At 42.5% G+C, this 17,353-nt stretch overlaps 1 protein-coding gene across 2 annotated transcripts in view; it reads right to left on the minus strand.

The window, feature by feature from the left end:
- LOC108231849 (centrosomal protein of 128 kDa) overlaps window positions 1-17,280 on the minus strand; it is a 65,532-nt gene extending 48,252 nt beyond the window's left edge. The window contains exons 1-12 of one of the 2 annotated variants that reach the window (XM_017409207.3): window positions 16,897-17,278; window positions 16,489-16,775; window positions 15,574-15,660; window positions 13,971-14,097; window positions 13,721-13,839; window positions 13,366-13,457; window positions 11,330-11,402; window positions 8,863-8,952; window positions 5,221-5,307; window positions 4,534-4,608; window positions 4,247-4,394; window positions 1,519-1,649 (exon numbers count right to left, since the gene is read on the minus strand). In XM_017409207.3, the coding sequence (XP_017264696.1) occupies window positions 1,519-1,649; window positions 4,247-4,394; window positions 4,534-4,608; window positions 5,221-5,307; window positions 8,863-8,952; window positions 11,330-11,402; window positions 13,366-13,457; window positions 13,721-13,839; window positions 13,971-14,097; window positions 15,574-15,660; window positions 16,489-16,668 (1,209 nt within the window). In that variant the 5' untranslated portion in view covers window positions 16,669-16,775; window positions 16,897-17,278. Of the gene's footprint in view, window positions 1-1,518; window positions 1,650-4,246; window positions 4,395-4,533; window positions 4,609-5,220; window positions 5,308-8,862; window positions 8,953-11,329; window positions 11,403-13,365; window positions 13,458-13,720; window positions 13,840-13,970; window positions 14,098-15,573; window positions 15,661-16,488 lie in introns of both variants that reach the window. The other variant, XM_017409208.3, reaches the window with a different exon arrangement.
- Between the last annotated feature and the right edge of the window lie 73 nt (window positions 17,281-17,353).

Here is a 17,353-nt window from a genome sequence, read left to right on the forward strand (position 1 = left end):
ATTCTAATTTTCTGAAATGATGAATTTGAGATTTTCATTTGTTGTCATTTGTAATCATCAAAATTAAACGAAATAAACATTTGAAATATATGAGTTTGTATGTAATGTATGAATATAATATACAAATTTCACTTTTTAAATGGAATTACTGAAATCAATCTACTTTTTCATGATATTCTAATTTTATGACCAGCACCTGTATATGCGCTGTGGCTTTTGGTGGCGGTACAACGCATGGTGTACGAAGTCTGCAAAAAAGCTGCAGAAGATTTCCACATACACAACGGCATTTTGGTGAGGCAAGTGACAAACTCGGCCTGCCACGGCGCTCCACAGGAGTCGTTTGTCCGACATAAAACACGAGACATAAAAACTAACATGTGACGACCAGAAGCTTCTGCCACTTACAGATCGGGAATTTATTTCAATATGACTCGTAGTTTTCGCGAAGTCACTGAGGTTTACTGTCCGATCTGCCTGCCTCTCTTAAGAGTGCTGCCAGGGAGTGAGATACACATGTGTGTGGTTACCACAGCAACCCGAATGAGCCACTGGCAGCTTGCCAGATCTTTTGATTTTGGCTCTTTTTACACTTCTTATACAGTTTAAACAACGGCATTTTCTCAGCTGCAGCTCCAAATCACTATTAGGCTTAAAAGAAGAAAACTGATGGATGTTAAAGTTTTGAGCTACTGCATAAAACTTGGCATCCTTAAACATTTTATTTTGAAACTTTCTAGTTAACAATACTGGGCTGAAAGGTGGCCTAAAGTTGGCCTTGATTAACCTAATTTCCAAGAAAAATCTAAATAACTTTGAAGTTTTGAGTCTGATTGAAGTGTAAAGAGAGGGTAAGTACGGCTACCCTGCTCCCGTTTAGGTATTTACACTGACTAAGGCTGCTAGCTTGGGCTAATTAGTCCTACTGATTAGTCTTAGACGCATTAAGTCGGCATACAAATTCACCCAGACTGTTCTCCTCATTATACTTCATTTTTTGCATGTTTACCTCTAAAACGAAACACTTCTTTCGCCTATTTGATCTAAGTATAAAAACCGTAAGAGGCGCCGCAGGTGATGCGTAATAACACCCACTTTGTGTCTTAACACCTACTCTGCAACAGGGAGTGTGTGGGCGTTTAAACTCATTTTCAGAGAAAGAAGCAGAGATCAGGGGATTACGCCGATGCTTAAAATGCGGATATTTAAGCACACGTAATTTCTCAGTGATAACAACCACAAGCACGAATTAGAAGTAGAGTGCTTTGATACAGATAAGGAAGTGGCATGTTGCACCGGTTTGAGAAGAAGAAATGGCTGATTGTTTTAAATCTGAACTGTTTATTTGGAAAAGGTTAAGAGGATCGAGTGAAGAGATGACAGAGCATGTGATCATGTTCAAGGGCTGTTTGACAAATTAACACACCCCTTCTCAGGGGAACTATGTTGTCTCTCTAAAAGATACAATTAGAAAAAACTAAAACAAAATTCCTTCCTTGAGCTGTTTGTGTGACGCACCTTCAGCTGTAAGCTCAGCTGGAGCTTCTCCTTCTCCTTCTGCTCCAGGGCCCTCTTCAGTTCTTCGACCTCACCGAGGACCGAGGCCCTGGACAAATGGGCCCGCAGCTCGGCCACTTCTTTTTCCAGGTCTGAACGATCGATATGTCCCCACACACACACACACAGACAGAACCAAAGCGTTGTTAAAATTCGGGGCTTTAGGAAAAGACGAACAAAGTTGAACACTGTAGTGACAAAAAACTAAAGCAGCAAAAAAGCATTTTGAAAAAACAAGAGAGAGTGAATGAAACTTGGATAAAACTTTGTCCATTTTTTGGAGAAGGGATAAATAAAGAGTTCAGTTGTAACTTTTTCTTTTACTTCTGACTAAAATATAATATAACCATTAACATTTTTGGGGGGGTTTTAACTGCTTGTCGGTCAGACGGTCACTTGGAGCAGACCGGAGGCCTCGTGTACAAGGGATGCAGAAGACCGTGGCATACGCCCTTTTCCACGCAGAACTTCAGCTGTATCAATAACAAAATGCCTGAAAATGTGCACAGCCCTACACCAACTCCTCGGCTGGCATGGTCACGTTTCCACATTCCTTGGTCCGTTGGCGACACTTAGACGGTGTACTCTGGGAAACTGTTAATGATGTGAAAACAGTGATTATGCACACCTGAGACACGTGAACAATAACAGATCCACGTCTATGCAATTACATAAAGCGAGATTAAAGCGAACACAAAGTGGTACAGAAAATACCTCTAACAGCAATGGCCTAAGCCTTATTAGAGGATACTGCTAATGGTGCAGTGCAACGAGAGCGTGTAATTAGAGACAAAGGATTTTCTGACCCAAGATGATGACTGGCTCATCAGGCGCTTCAGATTTCGAAGGGCAGTTCTGTTGAAACTGTGCTCAGGGCTGCGGCCGGTCTGGAAGTGTGCCACAGCGAGTAACCGTGCTCTGCGGACACCCATGCAGCTGCTGAGCACACTGGGGTTCTTAGCAACAGGGGCGTTTTAGAGACCAATCGGGAATGCGCTAGTCGACCATGAGCCGAGCCATGGCAGCTGCGAGGGATGGAATAATGCGTCTGTCAGCCAGGTACGTCACATTCCCGTACAATGCAGCCGAGCAGGCTGACACAAACGCAATTTGCAGCGAGAGGCAGTTTTCTTAATGTAATTGGAGCCGTCGACTGCACACACGTCGCTATGAAAGCACCATGACAGGATGAATATGTTTACGTTTCTTACATGCCCAAGTGCCATTTTCTGTTTAATTAACATGTCCTCCGTTTCCAGACCTGACTGACTGGCGAGACTTTAAAAGGAACAAGCTCCGCCTGCTGGAGGAAGTAGAGGCTGAAAGGTGGAGGCAAATAGGGTTGGATTGATGACTCCGTCTCCACGTTCGCTCCCTCCTTCAACTGTAGACACCAGTCATGAGCCATGTCACTTTGTTAATTGTTATTGCTACCAATTTGGAGGTTAAAGGTTTCGGGGAGTGGCCCAAATCTGGTAGTCACTCGCTTGGTTGGCTCGAGGTGTTCTTCCTCCTCTTTGTTTTGTCAAGGGCTCCAAACTCCCTGTGGTTTTGTTTGTTGTCACCGTTTCTATTAAAATTAATTTTAAACATTGCATTTATCTGTTGTTAGGTGTTGGTGTGTCCTCAAACATCACCTTGTCTTCACAGCAGTAATGCTAGTCAGTGTTTTAGGTGAGTCATTCTGTTTTTTTTATAGTTATAACTAGTTTCAGACCATTCTACCAAGACCCTTATCAAGCATCTGTGTGTTTACAGAAGTTATGTCAATGAACACAGGCATAAAGTTAGAAATGTGTCAGCCCCAGAAATGCGCCCCCGGCATCTCCTGATTTTGACCGTGCAGACAGGAGAATCACACACTCAGGGCATATTTATATCTGTCTGCCTATTTGAACGCAGGCGCGTGTTAAGGAGGCTTCTTAGCTACGCTCAACTCCACGTTGATCGGCCCGTGCAAAAGGAAACGTGCTTGGATTGCAGCGCCCGCATAGTTTCGATTTAGGCGTAAACCACGTTTTTAGTAGGACATCCACACAAGTCTTTGCACACTGGTCTGGTCTTGAACAGACGTGAACAAAATGGGGGGAAAAAAGGGTGATTTTTACAAGTATTTTATCAATAACAAGAACTCTAACTCAACAAGAAGTCTTTCTTTTTAAGTCAAAGTCCTCATAAAACACTCACCCATCTGTATTTATTCATATAATAACATCAGAGTCAATCAAACATTCTCATTGCTTTTTTACAGTTTAAGGCAAAGATTTTTATTACTCTAGAATGTGTGCAGTTTTTTTCCAATCAATATTTTTTCTTCTCTCGGCATGTTATACTAGAGCCTAAATCAAATCCTTGCTTCGGTACAATTCTCAAGTTGTCCTCCCTACAATATTTACTCTCTCTGGCTCTGCACCAATCCTGTGTTGTTTCATTGCTCTGCATTCACTCATTCCCATCCCACTCTCATTTTTTTTTTTTTGATCCAGCATTTGGCACGACATGAATACTGTCTGGAGATTTGCTTCAAATTTTGGATTTCACGTGTTTAAAATCAAACATAACGCCGTATTTTTTCCTGTGCTGACAAAGTCGGCATGGCAACATTTTAAACCAAACGCGTTTCATCCGCATCCGGATCCTTTTCTCCTTCTCGTTCTCTTGGCCTTCCCTTCCCGTGACAGTTCAGTACCTGACCCTTGCAGTCGACCCCTTCCGCCTTCTCGCTCAGTGGGGTTTCCATGCTGCTGAGCGCCGAGCTGGGAAGCCTCCATTTGTGCCCTCTGAAGTGCCGTCTTCTCGCTCCTCGTCCTCAGCAGCTCGCCGCGCATATCTTCCACCTGGGAACCGGCAGACGCGTCTCACTATCTCACAGCGCCGAGGCTTCCTGTCAGGTCTCTTTCACAGCTTACGGTTTTCTGTCTCATGGTGTTTCCTGCACCTCTGCGTTTGTAATCAGGCGGACGAGCGCAAACCTACCTGTTGAGCGAGCGACTCCCTGCTGTCCTCTGACTGCTCCAGTAACCTCCTGGCTTTCTCTAGCTCCTGCTCCATCTGAGAATCGCACAGCAAAAACAATCAGAACAATACATAGGCGTTGCAGAATCTATAAAGTTCACAACTAAACTAGATTGGAAATATTCTTACGGAGCACACAGTCATGGGAAAAATTAAGTTCACCCTCTTTCAGGTGTGGGGTTTTTTGAAATACTGTGATGGGCCCTTTAGAGAGCCGTGCATTGTTGTAAAGAAGAGTGGGACAAACTTCCTCCACATTCATGAGACTGACTACTGAGAGCTGCTGGATTGTGACGTGAACTTAGTTTGTTTACACAGCTTTTCCATTTTGGCTTCATTTCTGTTTAAAAAAATAATGATACGGTGGAATGTGTTGTACGTTTTTGTGCACCTGAGGTTCAATTTCAAATATTTTAAAATCTGGAGCAGACCAGATCATTTCGTTGTCCTGTTAAGTAAATAGAGGGTGGACTTTCTTTTTTCACGTGACCGTACTAACACGTTACCATGCTGGTTAGACACCGCAACTATAAATAATGAAACAATTGTAAAATATCGTCTACTGTGTTTTATTAATAAATGTTTTTGTTAGGTCTACATGTGAAAATAACAGCAAAGGAAAACCATTTTGCTTCCGTTTGTTTTCACCTTGGATTTGTCCCTCTCTGCTCTCCGTAGTTTGGATGTCACAGCCTCTTCTCGCTCCTGAGATTGAACTTGGCGTCTCTCTAAACTCTACAAAACGCAAACAAACAAACAAACAGATGAAAAACCCCAACATAAAAACACTGTAGGAATGTAAGTGCTGCTGCGTCGCACAGTCTCTCCCGCTCAAACCCCCACCTCCCCGTCTTATTTTCTTGGAACACGATGCTGGCATCACGGTGGATTTGTACAGGAGCTTAGATCCCACTCAATCCAAAGCATTCTTAGCAGGCCATGGTGATGAATTAGTGGCTGCTCGCGACAACAACAACCCAAGTGACTCATCATCTGTTTGATTCACGTCGCAGCGGGCCCATCAGTGGGGAATAAATGTGCCCTCTGCTCTCCCTCCTCTCCTGCTCTTTAGTGGTATAAGAAATTATTTTCCTCTTCATTTCCTTGCCGCTGTTTATTTACCCTTGATTTTTGGACGAATGCTTTATTTCCCACCAGCCCCCTGGCCCCGCTGTTGTCCCATTAGAACACCGTGTCAGGAAAGGGATGCAAATGGATCGGCAGCTGCCTTCATTACACAGCAGGTTCGGAACTCGGCCTCACAAAGTTTATTGGCCCGCGCACAGCTACACAGCACCCCCCTGTGACTCACTGGGGAAACGCAGCATGCAGAGGGGGCGAAAAAAACAAATCAAAACCCAAAGGATTAATGCTATAATCTTTTAAAACACTAACAAATTTGCTGATAATTTTTGTAGCTGAGTTTAAAACGGTTCAAGCATCAAGGTATGGTTCTAAATCAATAAAGTGAATGTAACTGAAGAAATCGCTCAGCTAAAAATGTTTCCAACCAATCACACTGCCTTTCATCGAGCTGTACAGCTGCAGCTATTTGCTTGTTTTTATTATTTTGGCAATTTTCACTTATTCTAGTCTAGGTCTTAGGAAATGAAATGTAATGTGTTGCAGAGATTACAAACCTCCTTTGGTCAAAAATGTAATTCTAAAACAAAAGATAGTTAAAACTGATTTGATGGGACTTTGTTAAGTTTCTTCTTCTCTCCCTTTTGTGTTTCTGTAAAACTGAAGCACGACATTGTTGTATGAAACTGGTTCTCAGAGTTGGGGTCAGACCCCACTGTGGGTCACAAACCACCAAGAGGTGCATCTTCAGAATTTAAGTTAAGCTTAAAAGGATGTTTTTGACACGATTACCCCTTTCGCGTTTAGGGACGTTTGTCCGGTGTGTTAGTAAAATAAACCACTGGGTGATTGTTAATAAAACTAAAAGTAATCGTTGGGTGCACATCTACAACTGATTAAATTTTGGAGTCAACCTAACCTCAGCAAACACAAAAATGGCTATAACTCAAGTCCATTTTACAGACATGGAGCTAAAACTTGATGAGGTAGTACCTGAGAGTGCTACTCCAAGTGCTGAAACATTATGTAATATTGCATGAGATTGTGCATAACATCTGTGACAAGGTTTGACCCAAACGGCTTTAACTCTACCTCTTTTCATCATAAGATTATCTTAGTTTAAACTCTGGAATGAAAGGCAGCAAGCTCATGCATTCCTACAATGAACGCTAGGCTTTAAATTTGTTATTATTTGGACTTTTTTTGTACAGTGCCTGTTATAAATCAACACTATAAACAAACTGAATTAAACGGAACTGATCTGACAGTGAGGGTCACAAATCTAAATGATAAATTATCTCTTTTTTTTTTTTACAAGCAATATGACTCTTCAGTCTTCAGCACAGCAAGAGGTGCAGGCGGGGAAAAACAATCTACATTGTTTTTCTCTACGTTGCACAATCGTAATCAGAAGTATTCAATGGAAAACGCTTGATTAGCAAGTTAAAATACATCAGTGCTTCTAATTGTGTAGAAAATTTCTAATCGCACCAATTATAGTCAGTTGCTGTGGAAAGGCGGCTACTTAGAATTCTTGTTAAGGTGAAATTTCTCCGAAGAGATCACTAATTCAGCTGTCATTTCAAAATGCAATTATCCTTTCAATTTAAACTCTGCGCCAGAGACGGCAGCTCGAACGGCCGCCGAGTTCTTGGAAAATTCAGCATCATTAAACTGTATAAATGCTAACAGTCTATGGAAATCACTTTGTTCTGGTTTAAGTCCTTTTATAATGTTGCGCAAAGCGATGCTGCTTATTTTTTAATTAGAAAAACTGCTTCATGTGTGAGAGAGGTGAGAGAGACTGATTTAACTGGGATTTGCACCTTTACATCCAGCAGAGTCCTCTGCAGCGCCTCTTACTTGCGGAGCGCCTCAGGGCTCTATACTTTGCCCTCTTCTCTTTTCTCTGTAACTACTTCCTTTTGAATCTATTCTCTGGAAACATGATGTTGCCTTCCACTTTTATGCCGATGTCACCCAAATCTACATGTCGTTAAAAGAGGATAATCATGACTCTGTGGACCAACTACTGGACTGAACTGGAGAAATACAGACACGGATGTCCGTGAACTTTTTACATCTGAATGAACAAAAGACTGAGGTTGTGTTGTTTGGTCCCAGTGATGCTTCCAAAGTCTGTGCTGATCTGGGCTTTAACACAACATCTGATTCACTCAGCAGCAGATCTGGGTGTGAAGCTGGAGAGGGACCTTCAGCTCCACGCTCAGGTCAAATCAGTGGTCAAGTCCAGCTTTCATCATTTAAGACGACTAGCCAAGGTCAAACCATTTCTGTCAAGGCATCACTTTGAGATTTTAATCCATGCTTTTATCTCAATTTGTTTAGACGACTGCAATGCACTTCATGTCAGGCTGAGCCAGTCGTCACTCGCTGCACTCCAGCTGGTTCAGAACGCTGCTGCTTGTCTTTTAACTGGTACCAGAAAACGAGGACACATCACTCCAGTTTTAGCATCACTACATTGGCTTCCACTTCGTTTCCAGATTGATTTTAAAGCTCTTTTATTTGTAAATGCCTGAATGGTGTCACCCCACAGTATCTGTCCGACCTGCTCCAGCTGAACGTTCCCTCACGTTCTCTCAGATCGGGAGATCAGTTCCTGTTCATGGTCCCAAAGACAAAGAGATTAAGAGGTGGCCGAGCGTTTTCAGTCGCTGCTCCCATACTGTGGAACGATCTGCCTTTGCAGATCAGACGATCTGACTCACTTCCTGTTTTTAAATTATCTCTTAAAAATACATTTTTTTTCCTCTTTTGCTTTTAACTCAGGTTGAGATGCTGGCTTTTATTGTTTTAACTGGTTTATTGCTTTGATTGTATATTATCTGATTTTATAGTTTTTATTACTGTTTGGGATTTTTGTGTTTTAACCTCTGTGTTGCAGAACTTTGGTCTGTTTTTACTTTATAAATAAAATTGTATTGGATTATTATTGTATTGTATAGAGATATATCAGTGAAGGAAATAAAACCCTTTCTGAGCTACAGAACGTATTTCAGTTCTACATGCAACTCCAGCTCTAATATTAGCCATCTTATGTTCTTTAAACTTGGCTCTATGAGCTTTTATAGAGTTATAGGACCTTGTGTGAAGATCTTTTTTGAATATAAGAAAATATGCGTGTCCGTGAGTGTGCGTGTGATGGTGGGATGGCAGCAGAAGAGTGGTAAGAGAGAGTGTCACCTCCTGCAGCTCGTCAGCCACGGCTCCCCGCTGCTCCGGCCTCCTTTCTCTCTCCAGCTCCTCCAGACGCCTCCCCACGCGAGACGACACCTGCAGATGGAGCAGAAGAACGAGGACGCCTCGGGTCACGCAAACATCACCGGTGCCGGGATACGATTAATGAGACGACGGGAAATTAAGGCGTGGGCGTCATAAAACAAAACTATCTCCTCAGACCGGCTGGAAGTAATTCTTTCCTTACGGAGCTGCTTCCCGTCTAATCAGGAAGCGGCACATCCACCTGGAACGGACAGTTAATACCTTTATCTCGTCACGTCCACAGACAGGACGAGATAACAAATATTAAACATATTGGCTGTCGTTTGGAGCGGCGTATTTGTCACAGCGCTGATGGTGAAACGAGGAGCTATGTGCTTGGAAAGTCAAGTAAAATCTTTGTTAGCTAATTCGATAAAGTTCTATCTAACCTCACATTTTGTCAAAGCTTCATATATTCACGAAACAAAAATAGTTTTAAATTTTCATGGTTGAGGTAGGTTTCACCCGTCTGTGTTTGCCAAGGTGCAGTGTTTCTGATATCTAAAGGTGAGGCTCTGTGGAAAGGTTATGAACAGTTAACAGCTGTAGTTAGATTTTTGAAGCTCAGATTGGAGAAATAGTTTAAATCTACAGGATTGATGAGCTAATGGCTAGTCTGAACACGACAAAGACTAAAGTGGATCATCACCATCTTAAAACAGCTCTAATCTTAAAACTTTCATTACAGCTCATGCAAACGCAAATTTATAAATCTTTACACTGCTGTCAATTTTAAATTACAGTTATTTACATAGATTTCTATGGTCATTTGCAAGCACAGCTTTTAGCAGCAGCAGCTAGCTGTAACCCTTCAGGGGCAGCCTGAGGTCACTTCTTTGCAGAAATATCAAAGTTTCTGACAAAATAATTGTGCAATGAAAAACTGAAAGCAGTGTGAAGGTTTAAAATTAGCTTGTGTGTGAACTGCTATGAAATTTTGAAGATTGGTCAGAGAGAATTTTTCCATCTTAAATCCAAACTGACAAAGCGAAAGTGTTTTTTTTTTCTTCTGCCATTTTAAAATAACTCCATCTTTTAAATTACCATAGCAGTTCAAGCATCAGCTATTATTTAAACCTTTACACAGCCGTCTGTTTCACTTTACATGGTTATTTTGGCAGAAATATTATGAAATATAATATATTTGGGTTGCAAATTAAAATTCTTTGTAAACTGTGATACAAAACCGACGGAGGTAAACGTTTGAAAAATAGCTTTCAAATAAACCACTACAAAAGTTAAAACTGAAGCTATTTTAAGACGGCAAGAATCTAGTTTCTCAGCTGCGTTTGGACTAGCCGCTTGCTCATCAGTCCAGTGAACTATTTCTCCAAACTGAGATTGTTCTCCCAGGGGTGGGAATCTTTAGGCACCTCACAATTCAATTAAACATTCAGAGAGCTGCGATGTCACTATAAGACAATTACCGAGGCAACCATAATCACACTTTCAACTAAATCCTGATGCTCTAAAAGAAACTAAATGTTTGCTCTACACTGCAGTATAAAGCAGTTATCATTCAAACAAGATTCTAGGGACTAAATAAACAAAAGGAGTAAAAATGATGAGAACAGTGATATAAGATTCTGTGGCGATGGATGTCCATGAATTAGGTTACAGTTATCTAACCTGCTTTCTTCACCGTTTCCACCACTTTGTATTTGGTCCTGTTAAAGCAGGGGTGGGCAGACCTGGTCCTTGAGGGCCACCATCCTGCATGTTTCACTTGTTTCTCTGCTCCAACACACCTGATTTGAATCAATAGTTGATTAACAGGCTTCTGCAGAACATGAAGAGGTCATTTAACCACTGAATCAGGTGTGTTGGAGCAGGGAAACGAGTAAAACATGCAGGATGGTGGCCCAACTTGCACCCAGTGTGGTTCCTGTGAACATTGTGTTTCCTTTTAACTTCATATAAAACTTTCAAACACTGTCTGTTAACGTAGAGGGTGCTGTATGTCTTGGTCAGCCACCTTGTTAATCTGTAGTGTTTCTGGTGTGTGCGTGCCATAAAGTGTCCGAGCGCTGCACATCAGAGTTCCACCTGTTGGACCATTAAATAAAAATTGATTTTGACACATTTAATTTGAACCAGAACTGTCGCGATGCAACAAAAATTAGATTATCAACATCTTCTACACAGAACCCCGCGTTAAAATATCTAAAATATCCCTTTAACTCCACAAGGTTTGGTATAATTCCACAAGTTGTCAAAGCTTCTATATATTGGGAAAAAAACATTTGCCTAATCCAGGATTTACACACTAGTTTTCATCCATCAATATTCCTTCTGTGCGGTATTTCATTTCCAGATGCCTCCGCTTTTCATCCCACGTTTAGAACGCCGACTTGAGATACTGGCAGAGAAATGTGCAGCTGCGACTCACCGAGTCCTGTCTTTGGGAAGTGGTCATGTGGTCTGTGAGGCTCTCCATCGCCCGCCTGGTGTCGATATCCGACCTGCAAAACAGAACACGCAAATCCAGCCGGCTGAAAATCCTCTCTCAGCCCCAGCGGCCGCCCATTTCCAAAAGACTTCTTTCCGGAGACGACATCGATCCACAAGTAAACACATAATCTGATGCCACTAAAAATAATTATTTTGCGTCAGGTGTTGAAATGTGACGGTGGATCAATTCGTTCAGGTCAGCAGCACAAAGGAGGGGGGGGGCGATTTTTAATAACTTCAAAATGTCAAATTCTAATCCGTGCAGGGAGGACAGATCAGCGGATGTTCTGTCTTTGAACCCGCTCTTCGAGCTTCTAGTGACGTTTCTTTTTAAATCACTTCCTCATTTATTGGCAAACACAAAGCCAAACCTTAAGCACAGAGGGCAGGAAACTAAAATATCAGTATTCTACACTGATCTGAGCTCCACAGACAGACTTTAAAAACACAAGATTGTATTAAAAGCCCTTAACACTCACTGTGGATTACTAAACCAGCATGTACTGATTTAGTAAAGCCTTGTGCAAACATCCAAATTCGACTTTTTTATGTAATTATGGAGTCATTTTGTGTGTTTCTTTTTTAATAAATAGCCTCAAATGCTGATTAGTCTTGTGCAAAATGAGTTTTTAAGAAGAGATTGTTTTAATGAGCGTTCATTACAGACTTCAAGGCAAGTTAACTAAATACAAATGAGATGACCGTTTCACAGATTCGACTCGTACGAGCTTTTTAAATTTAGTGAAATGAGCAATAGTTTATCTCCAGCTAATGACTGAATAATGCTTCTTGACTATAAAAATATTACTTGAGACTCTTTTTAAACTACAGTATATTGCCGAAAGAATTCACTCGCCTCCCTTCACACTCATATGAACTTGAGTGACATCCCATTCTTAGTCCATAGGGTTTAATACTGTATGTGGACAGACCCTTTGCAGATATAACAGCTTCAACTCTTCTGGGAAGGCTTTCCACAGGTTTAGGAGTGTTTATGGGAATTCTTGACCATTCTTCCTGAAGCTCATCTGTGAGGTCAGACTGATGTTGGACAGAAGGCCTGGCTCACAGTCTCTGCTCTAATTCATCCCAAAGGTGTTCTGTCAGGCTGAGGTTCGGACTCTGTGCAGGTCAGTCAAGATCTTCCGCTAAGCAGCCGAGCCCAACTCCTGAAAAACAAGCCCACACCATAATCTTCCCTCCACCAAACTTTACATTTGGCACAATCCAATCAGACGAGCATCGTTCTCCTGGCAGCAGCCAAACCCAGACTCATCCATCAAATTGGCAGACAGAGAAGCGTGATTCGTTGCTCCAGAGAACATGTCTCCACCGCTCTAGAGTCCAGTGGTGGCGTGCTTTACACGACTGCATCCAAAACTTTGCGTTGCACTTGGTGATGTAAGGCTTGGTTGCAGCTGATTGGTCATAGGAACCCATTCCATGAAGCTCTCTGCTCTCTGTTCTTGAGCTAATCCGAAAGCCACATGAAGTTTGGAGGTCTGTAGCTGTTGACTCTGCAGAACGTTGGAGACCTCTGTGCTCGATGAGCCTCAGCATCCACTGATTTTACATGGCCAACCATTTCATGGCCAAGTTGCTGTCATTCCCAATCGCTTCCACTTTGTTATAATTCCACTAACAGTTGACTGTGGAATATTTAGTAGTGAGGAAATTTCCCGACTGGACTTATTACACAGGTGGAATCCTATCACAGTTCCACGCTGGAATTCACTAAGCTCCTGAGAGCGACCCATTCTTTCACAAATGTTTGTAGAAGCAGTCTGCACGCCTAGCTGCTTGATTTTATACACCTGTGTCCATGGAAGGGATTGGAACACCTGAATTCAATGATTTAGATTAGAGTGAGTGAATACTTTTTGGCAATATAGTGCATATGATTATGAATCTAGTTGCATAATAACAGTTTCTGCTGCGAAAAGGCTGCTGTGTTGAGTTAGGACCAGCGGATACCTATTTCTCCTGAGGATTTCTTTATCCAGGTCATCCGAGAGCCTCTGCTGGTCACAGCGCAGATCCCGCAGGGTTTGGTGCAGTGCATGAATCTATGTGAGACAGCCACAAAGCCACAACTACTGAAAACAAAACATGAAACACCATCTCACGTGTCCGCAACCATCGGTCTCCACACAATGAAGAACTCTGGGACGGAAATTTCAACGTGAATAATATCTTTCTTTGAAAAAACTTCTCAGCATCAGCATGACACAAACTGAATTCTTATAGCTGACGCAGTGTGCCCTCTTGTGGCCACTTTATGAAATTACAAAGTAAGAAGTGTGATTGGCAATTGCCAGTTATTTCTCACATCCTCTCCTGCCCGGCTGTGCTCCTTGAAGTGAACGTTGGCAGACTGAGACCTCCTCCTCCTCCTCGGAGAGTCTGGGTAAGCCCTAAGCGGAGACGTAGGGTAGAAGCGCTGGCCCTCTGAAACCACAAGGGTATAGTTTTCGGAAAGGATGCCAGAGCGTGCCAACGTCACACCAAACAAAAACTGAAGAAAATAACAAGACGGCAGAGAGCTAAATCCATTCTGTTGCTTCTTTTGTTTTCCGCACCCGATCCTGAGCAGGGTTCCAGGTCACTGGTGTGTAAGGTAGAAGCGGAGGCACTGTGAACCCCGTTGGTTCTGCTCAGCCTCTGGGTCTGCAGCTGACTGATCGACTCCTCCAAGTTCTCCCTGAGCTGATGCAGGAAAAACACAACAACAAAAAAACATGACTGACAAAAACTAGGGGCAGAAAGCAAAGACAGAACTGGGTAGAAAAAACATGCTAAATAAAATCATATCCATGCAGATGAGAATGTGAGGGTGTGATAATAAAAAAGTGCAGCAGAAAATACAAATAATATAAGGAAACTAATGCTAAACAGCACTGCAGCACTCAAATTTATTTTTGTTATTGCCCACAAAATGCCAACGGTATATGAGGATGGAAGGAATAATGAAAACAGATGACAAATGTCTTGAACTATCCAGAATTAACCAGCAGGCAAAGCAGGGTTTGGTGTCTTCTGAAAGACTCACGGAGCTAAGAATTCAACCACCCCAATGAGTAAAATCGCTTGAACTGTATTAGAACAAAATATTAGGACACCTTAAGGCCTCATCCCACAGAGCTGCAACTGTTGGTGGACTAGCTGGTTAAAACAAATCCTTTAAAAGTGCGGAAACATTGGGAGGAAAAAAAATAAAATGTGAATTTTCAGCTGCAATCTCACTGAGTGTCCGCGACAAAGTGATCTGTATTCTTGGCTCGGCGCATTATTTTGTTGCCCACCTCCGCCCACGTCGTGTCCACTGCCCACGTTTACCATTTAATCTGCTGGAGTACGCTTTAGAATCGAAGACAGGCAGATTTGGACCAGTTTTCCAGCAAAATTTTCTATCACCAGTGTGGTTTTTAGTCCTGGACGACTGCCTCTGTTGTTCTTGAGACGGGTTGGAGACGCCTGCAGCTAATATCAGATTAGTTTGAGGTGAGCTGGAGGTGCTCACGACGACTCTTGGAGAGAAAAGGCGTCGCGCAAACGTTTTGAAGGTGTCCAAAACTCCGGCAACAGGGCTGCGCAACTCTGTGACTCACACAAGAAGTTGTGAACTCTGCGAAAGTCACAAGACATTCAGAAAAACTCTCAGAGAATACTGTTCGCCAGCGACTCACAGCCCAGTGAGAGAGGGCCTTTAACAAATTAAAAGCCTAGCCTTCTATAAAGGAGAACGTATCACCTGCTGCCCTTCTTGCCAGAGTTTGAAACTAAGAACTTTATATGATAAGATGGGATGCAGTTATAGTTATCATTTTGTCAAACCTTGTGAATGACAATCTCACGCAAGCTCTCACGAGATATGTTAGCTCTCAGAATATGCACTGAGAACGACCCTCAGCTACTACTACACCAAACTTTAGCTCAGTATTGATAAAACTGGCTTAGTCAAAGCCATTTTGTGCAGGCTAAGATCAGTTAGCTGTTGCGACCACCTTGAACTGACTCCCAGAGGTAATCAGCTGCAGATGTACATTCAGTAATTATCTTCTGAGGGGTTCATTACAATCTGCCCAGAGGGTCATGACATATTTTGCTAACAAACACACAGAAAAAAAAACATTTATCCCTTTTACCTTCAACTGCAGACAATGAGAAAAAAGCTTGTCTCACCACTGCCATGGCTTCAGCCTGATCATCTGCATGCTCCCTGTATTGACCCAGCATTCGGTCCACTTTGGTCAAGTTCCTACTGGTGTCCTGACACAGAGACATTTGGTTAACAAATACTGCTTTTCTTTTTGTTCTGTTTTTTTAACACATGAAAAACAAACGCATAAAGAGAAATTGATGTTCTGTACACGCAATCAAAATCACTCTCACCAAAATCAAAATCAAGCATTTTCGGAATAAATTTGTGAGACTTCCAGCATCTTGCATAAACAAAATACTCTTCCATAAACACAATTTGTATTTTTGAGTTTCCTACTTTCCTTGACACGAATAATAAAAACAACTTGCTTCACAAAGATAACAGAAAAACAGTGCTTTTCTTGATGATTTCCTCCAAGGCTTCAAATCTTCTTCATTGAACAATTTTTGCTAAAACAAAAACCCACATCAAACTCAAAACTACCATATTTTGTCAAAAAACAGTACAATTTCTTTGTTTAAATGTTTCATACGTTTACTACATTCCATTGTGAATAAAATATGGGTTTATGTGATTTGCAAATAATTGCATTCTGGTTTTATTTACACTTTACACAAAGTCTCAGCCAATCGGAATTGGGATTATAATTAAAATTATGAAATTTTAATACAGTCACACAGATTTATAAGGTCAGTGAAACTTTCAGGCATCTTTTTTGAAAGCAAAATAATACACATTTTTCTTTTCCCCCCCTCAACAGCCATTTACTATGAAGTCTGACAGTTTCAAGACATTTTAAGCTCTTTATCCCCAATCAGAGCAGTCTTTAAACGTGACACTAACTTTTAATTGAAGTACATTTTTATGGTTTGCAGCCCCCAGGTCACTCTGTTATGTAGAGTTTTGTGAAATCCATGTTGTTGTCGCTTGAGTACCTGTAAGGTGTTCGCGAGGGTGCTGATTTTGTCCGAGATGTCAGCAGCTCGTCCGTCGTCTCTGCCGCCCCCACCGCGTCCGGCGGCTCTGTCCCGGCCAGGTCTGCGGGAGGACTCGCGCCCCCGGGGCCTGTGTCCCCGCGTCCCGTCGTAGGAGTCCGACTCGCTGGACGTGTCCATGCTTTGAAGACAACTCCAGCGGGGAGGAGGAGGGGGCGACTCTGAGCGGCACCTCTGAGTGAGCGGTCGGTGGGAGGGGGACGCTAGCTGTCCGCTGTAACGTTCATCTGGTTAACGAACAAACGGGATGCTTTTAACTTCTTCTGCAATGGGTAACTGGGACATTACAAAAGCACACCTGAGCTTTGTCATCTTAACTTAAAACAGCCCGGAAAGACACGAAGCTACCTGACCAACAGAACGCGACACTTCCAGCCGTCTTTAACCCAGCGAGCTGCAGTGAAGGGCATTGTTGTGAGTGATGCTTCTCCTGGCTAGCAACAAGTGTGGGGGGGGGGGACTCCAATGAGCGAACGGGTAGCTAACTAGCTAACCAAACGTTAGCCAACTAATTTCACCTTTCAGATAAGACTTTAAAAACGGAAAAACGAAAACAAAGGAAAGGATAAGAACACTAAAGGTACGTTACGCGGCAGGCACGAGCGGCTCGCTGTGAGAGCGACAACTAACAGAAGAACAGCCCTCTGCTTCGCTCTGCTATGGCAACTTGAACTAGCCGCGTCTGAGCAGTCAAACAACGGATCACGAACAGCTCCGAGGGATTCTGGGAAGTGTAGGCTTCCAGCGGCGGACGAGTATGGAAATGTGTCGTTGGAGTACTACATTGTCCAAAGGTATGCTTTTC

The sequence above is a fragment of the Kryptolebias marmoratus genome, linkage group LG19 (genome assembly GCF_001649575.2).
Source record: "Kryptolebias marmoratus isolate JLee-2015 linkage group LG19, ASM164957v2, whole genome shotgun sequence".
Classification (NCBI taxonomy): domain Eukaryota; kingdom Metazoa; phylum Chordata; class Actinopteri; order Cyprinodontiformes; family Rivulidae; genus Kryptolebias; species Kryptolebias marmoratus.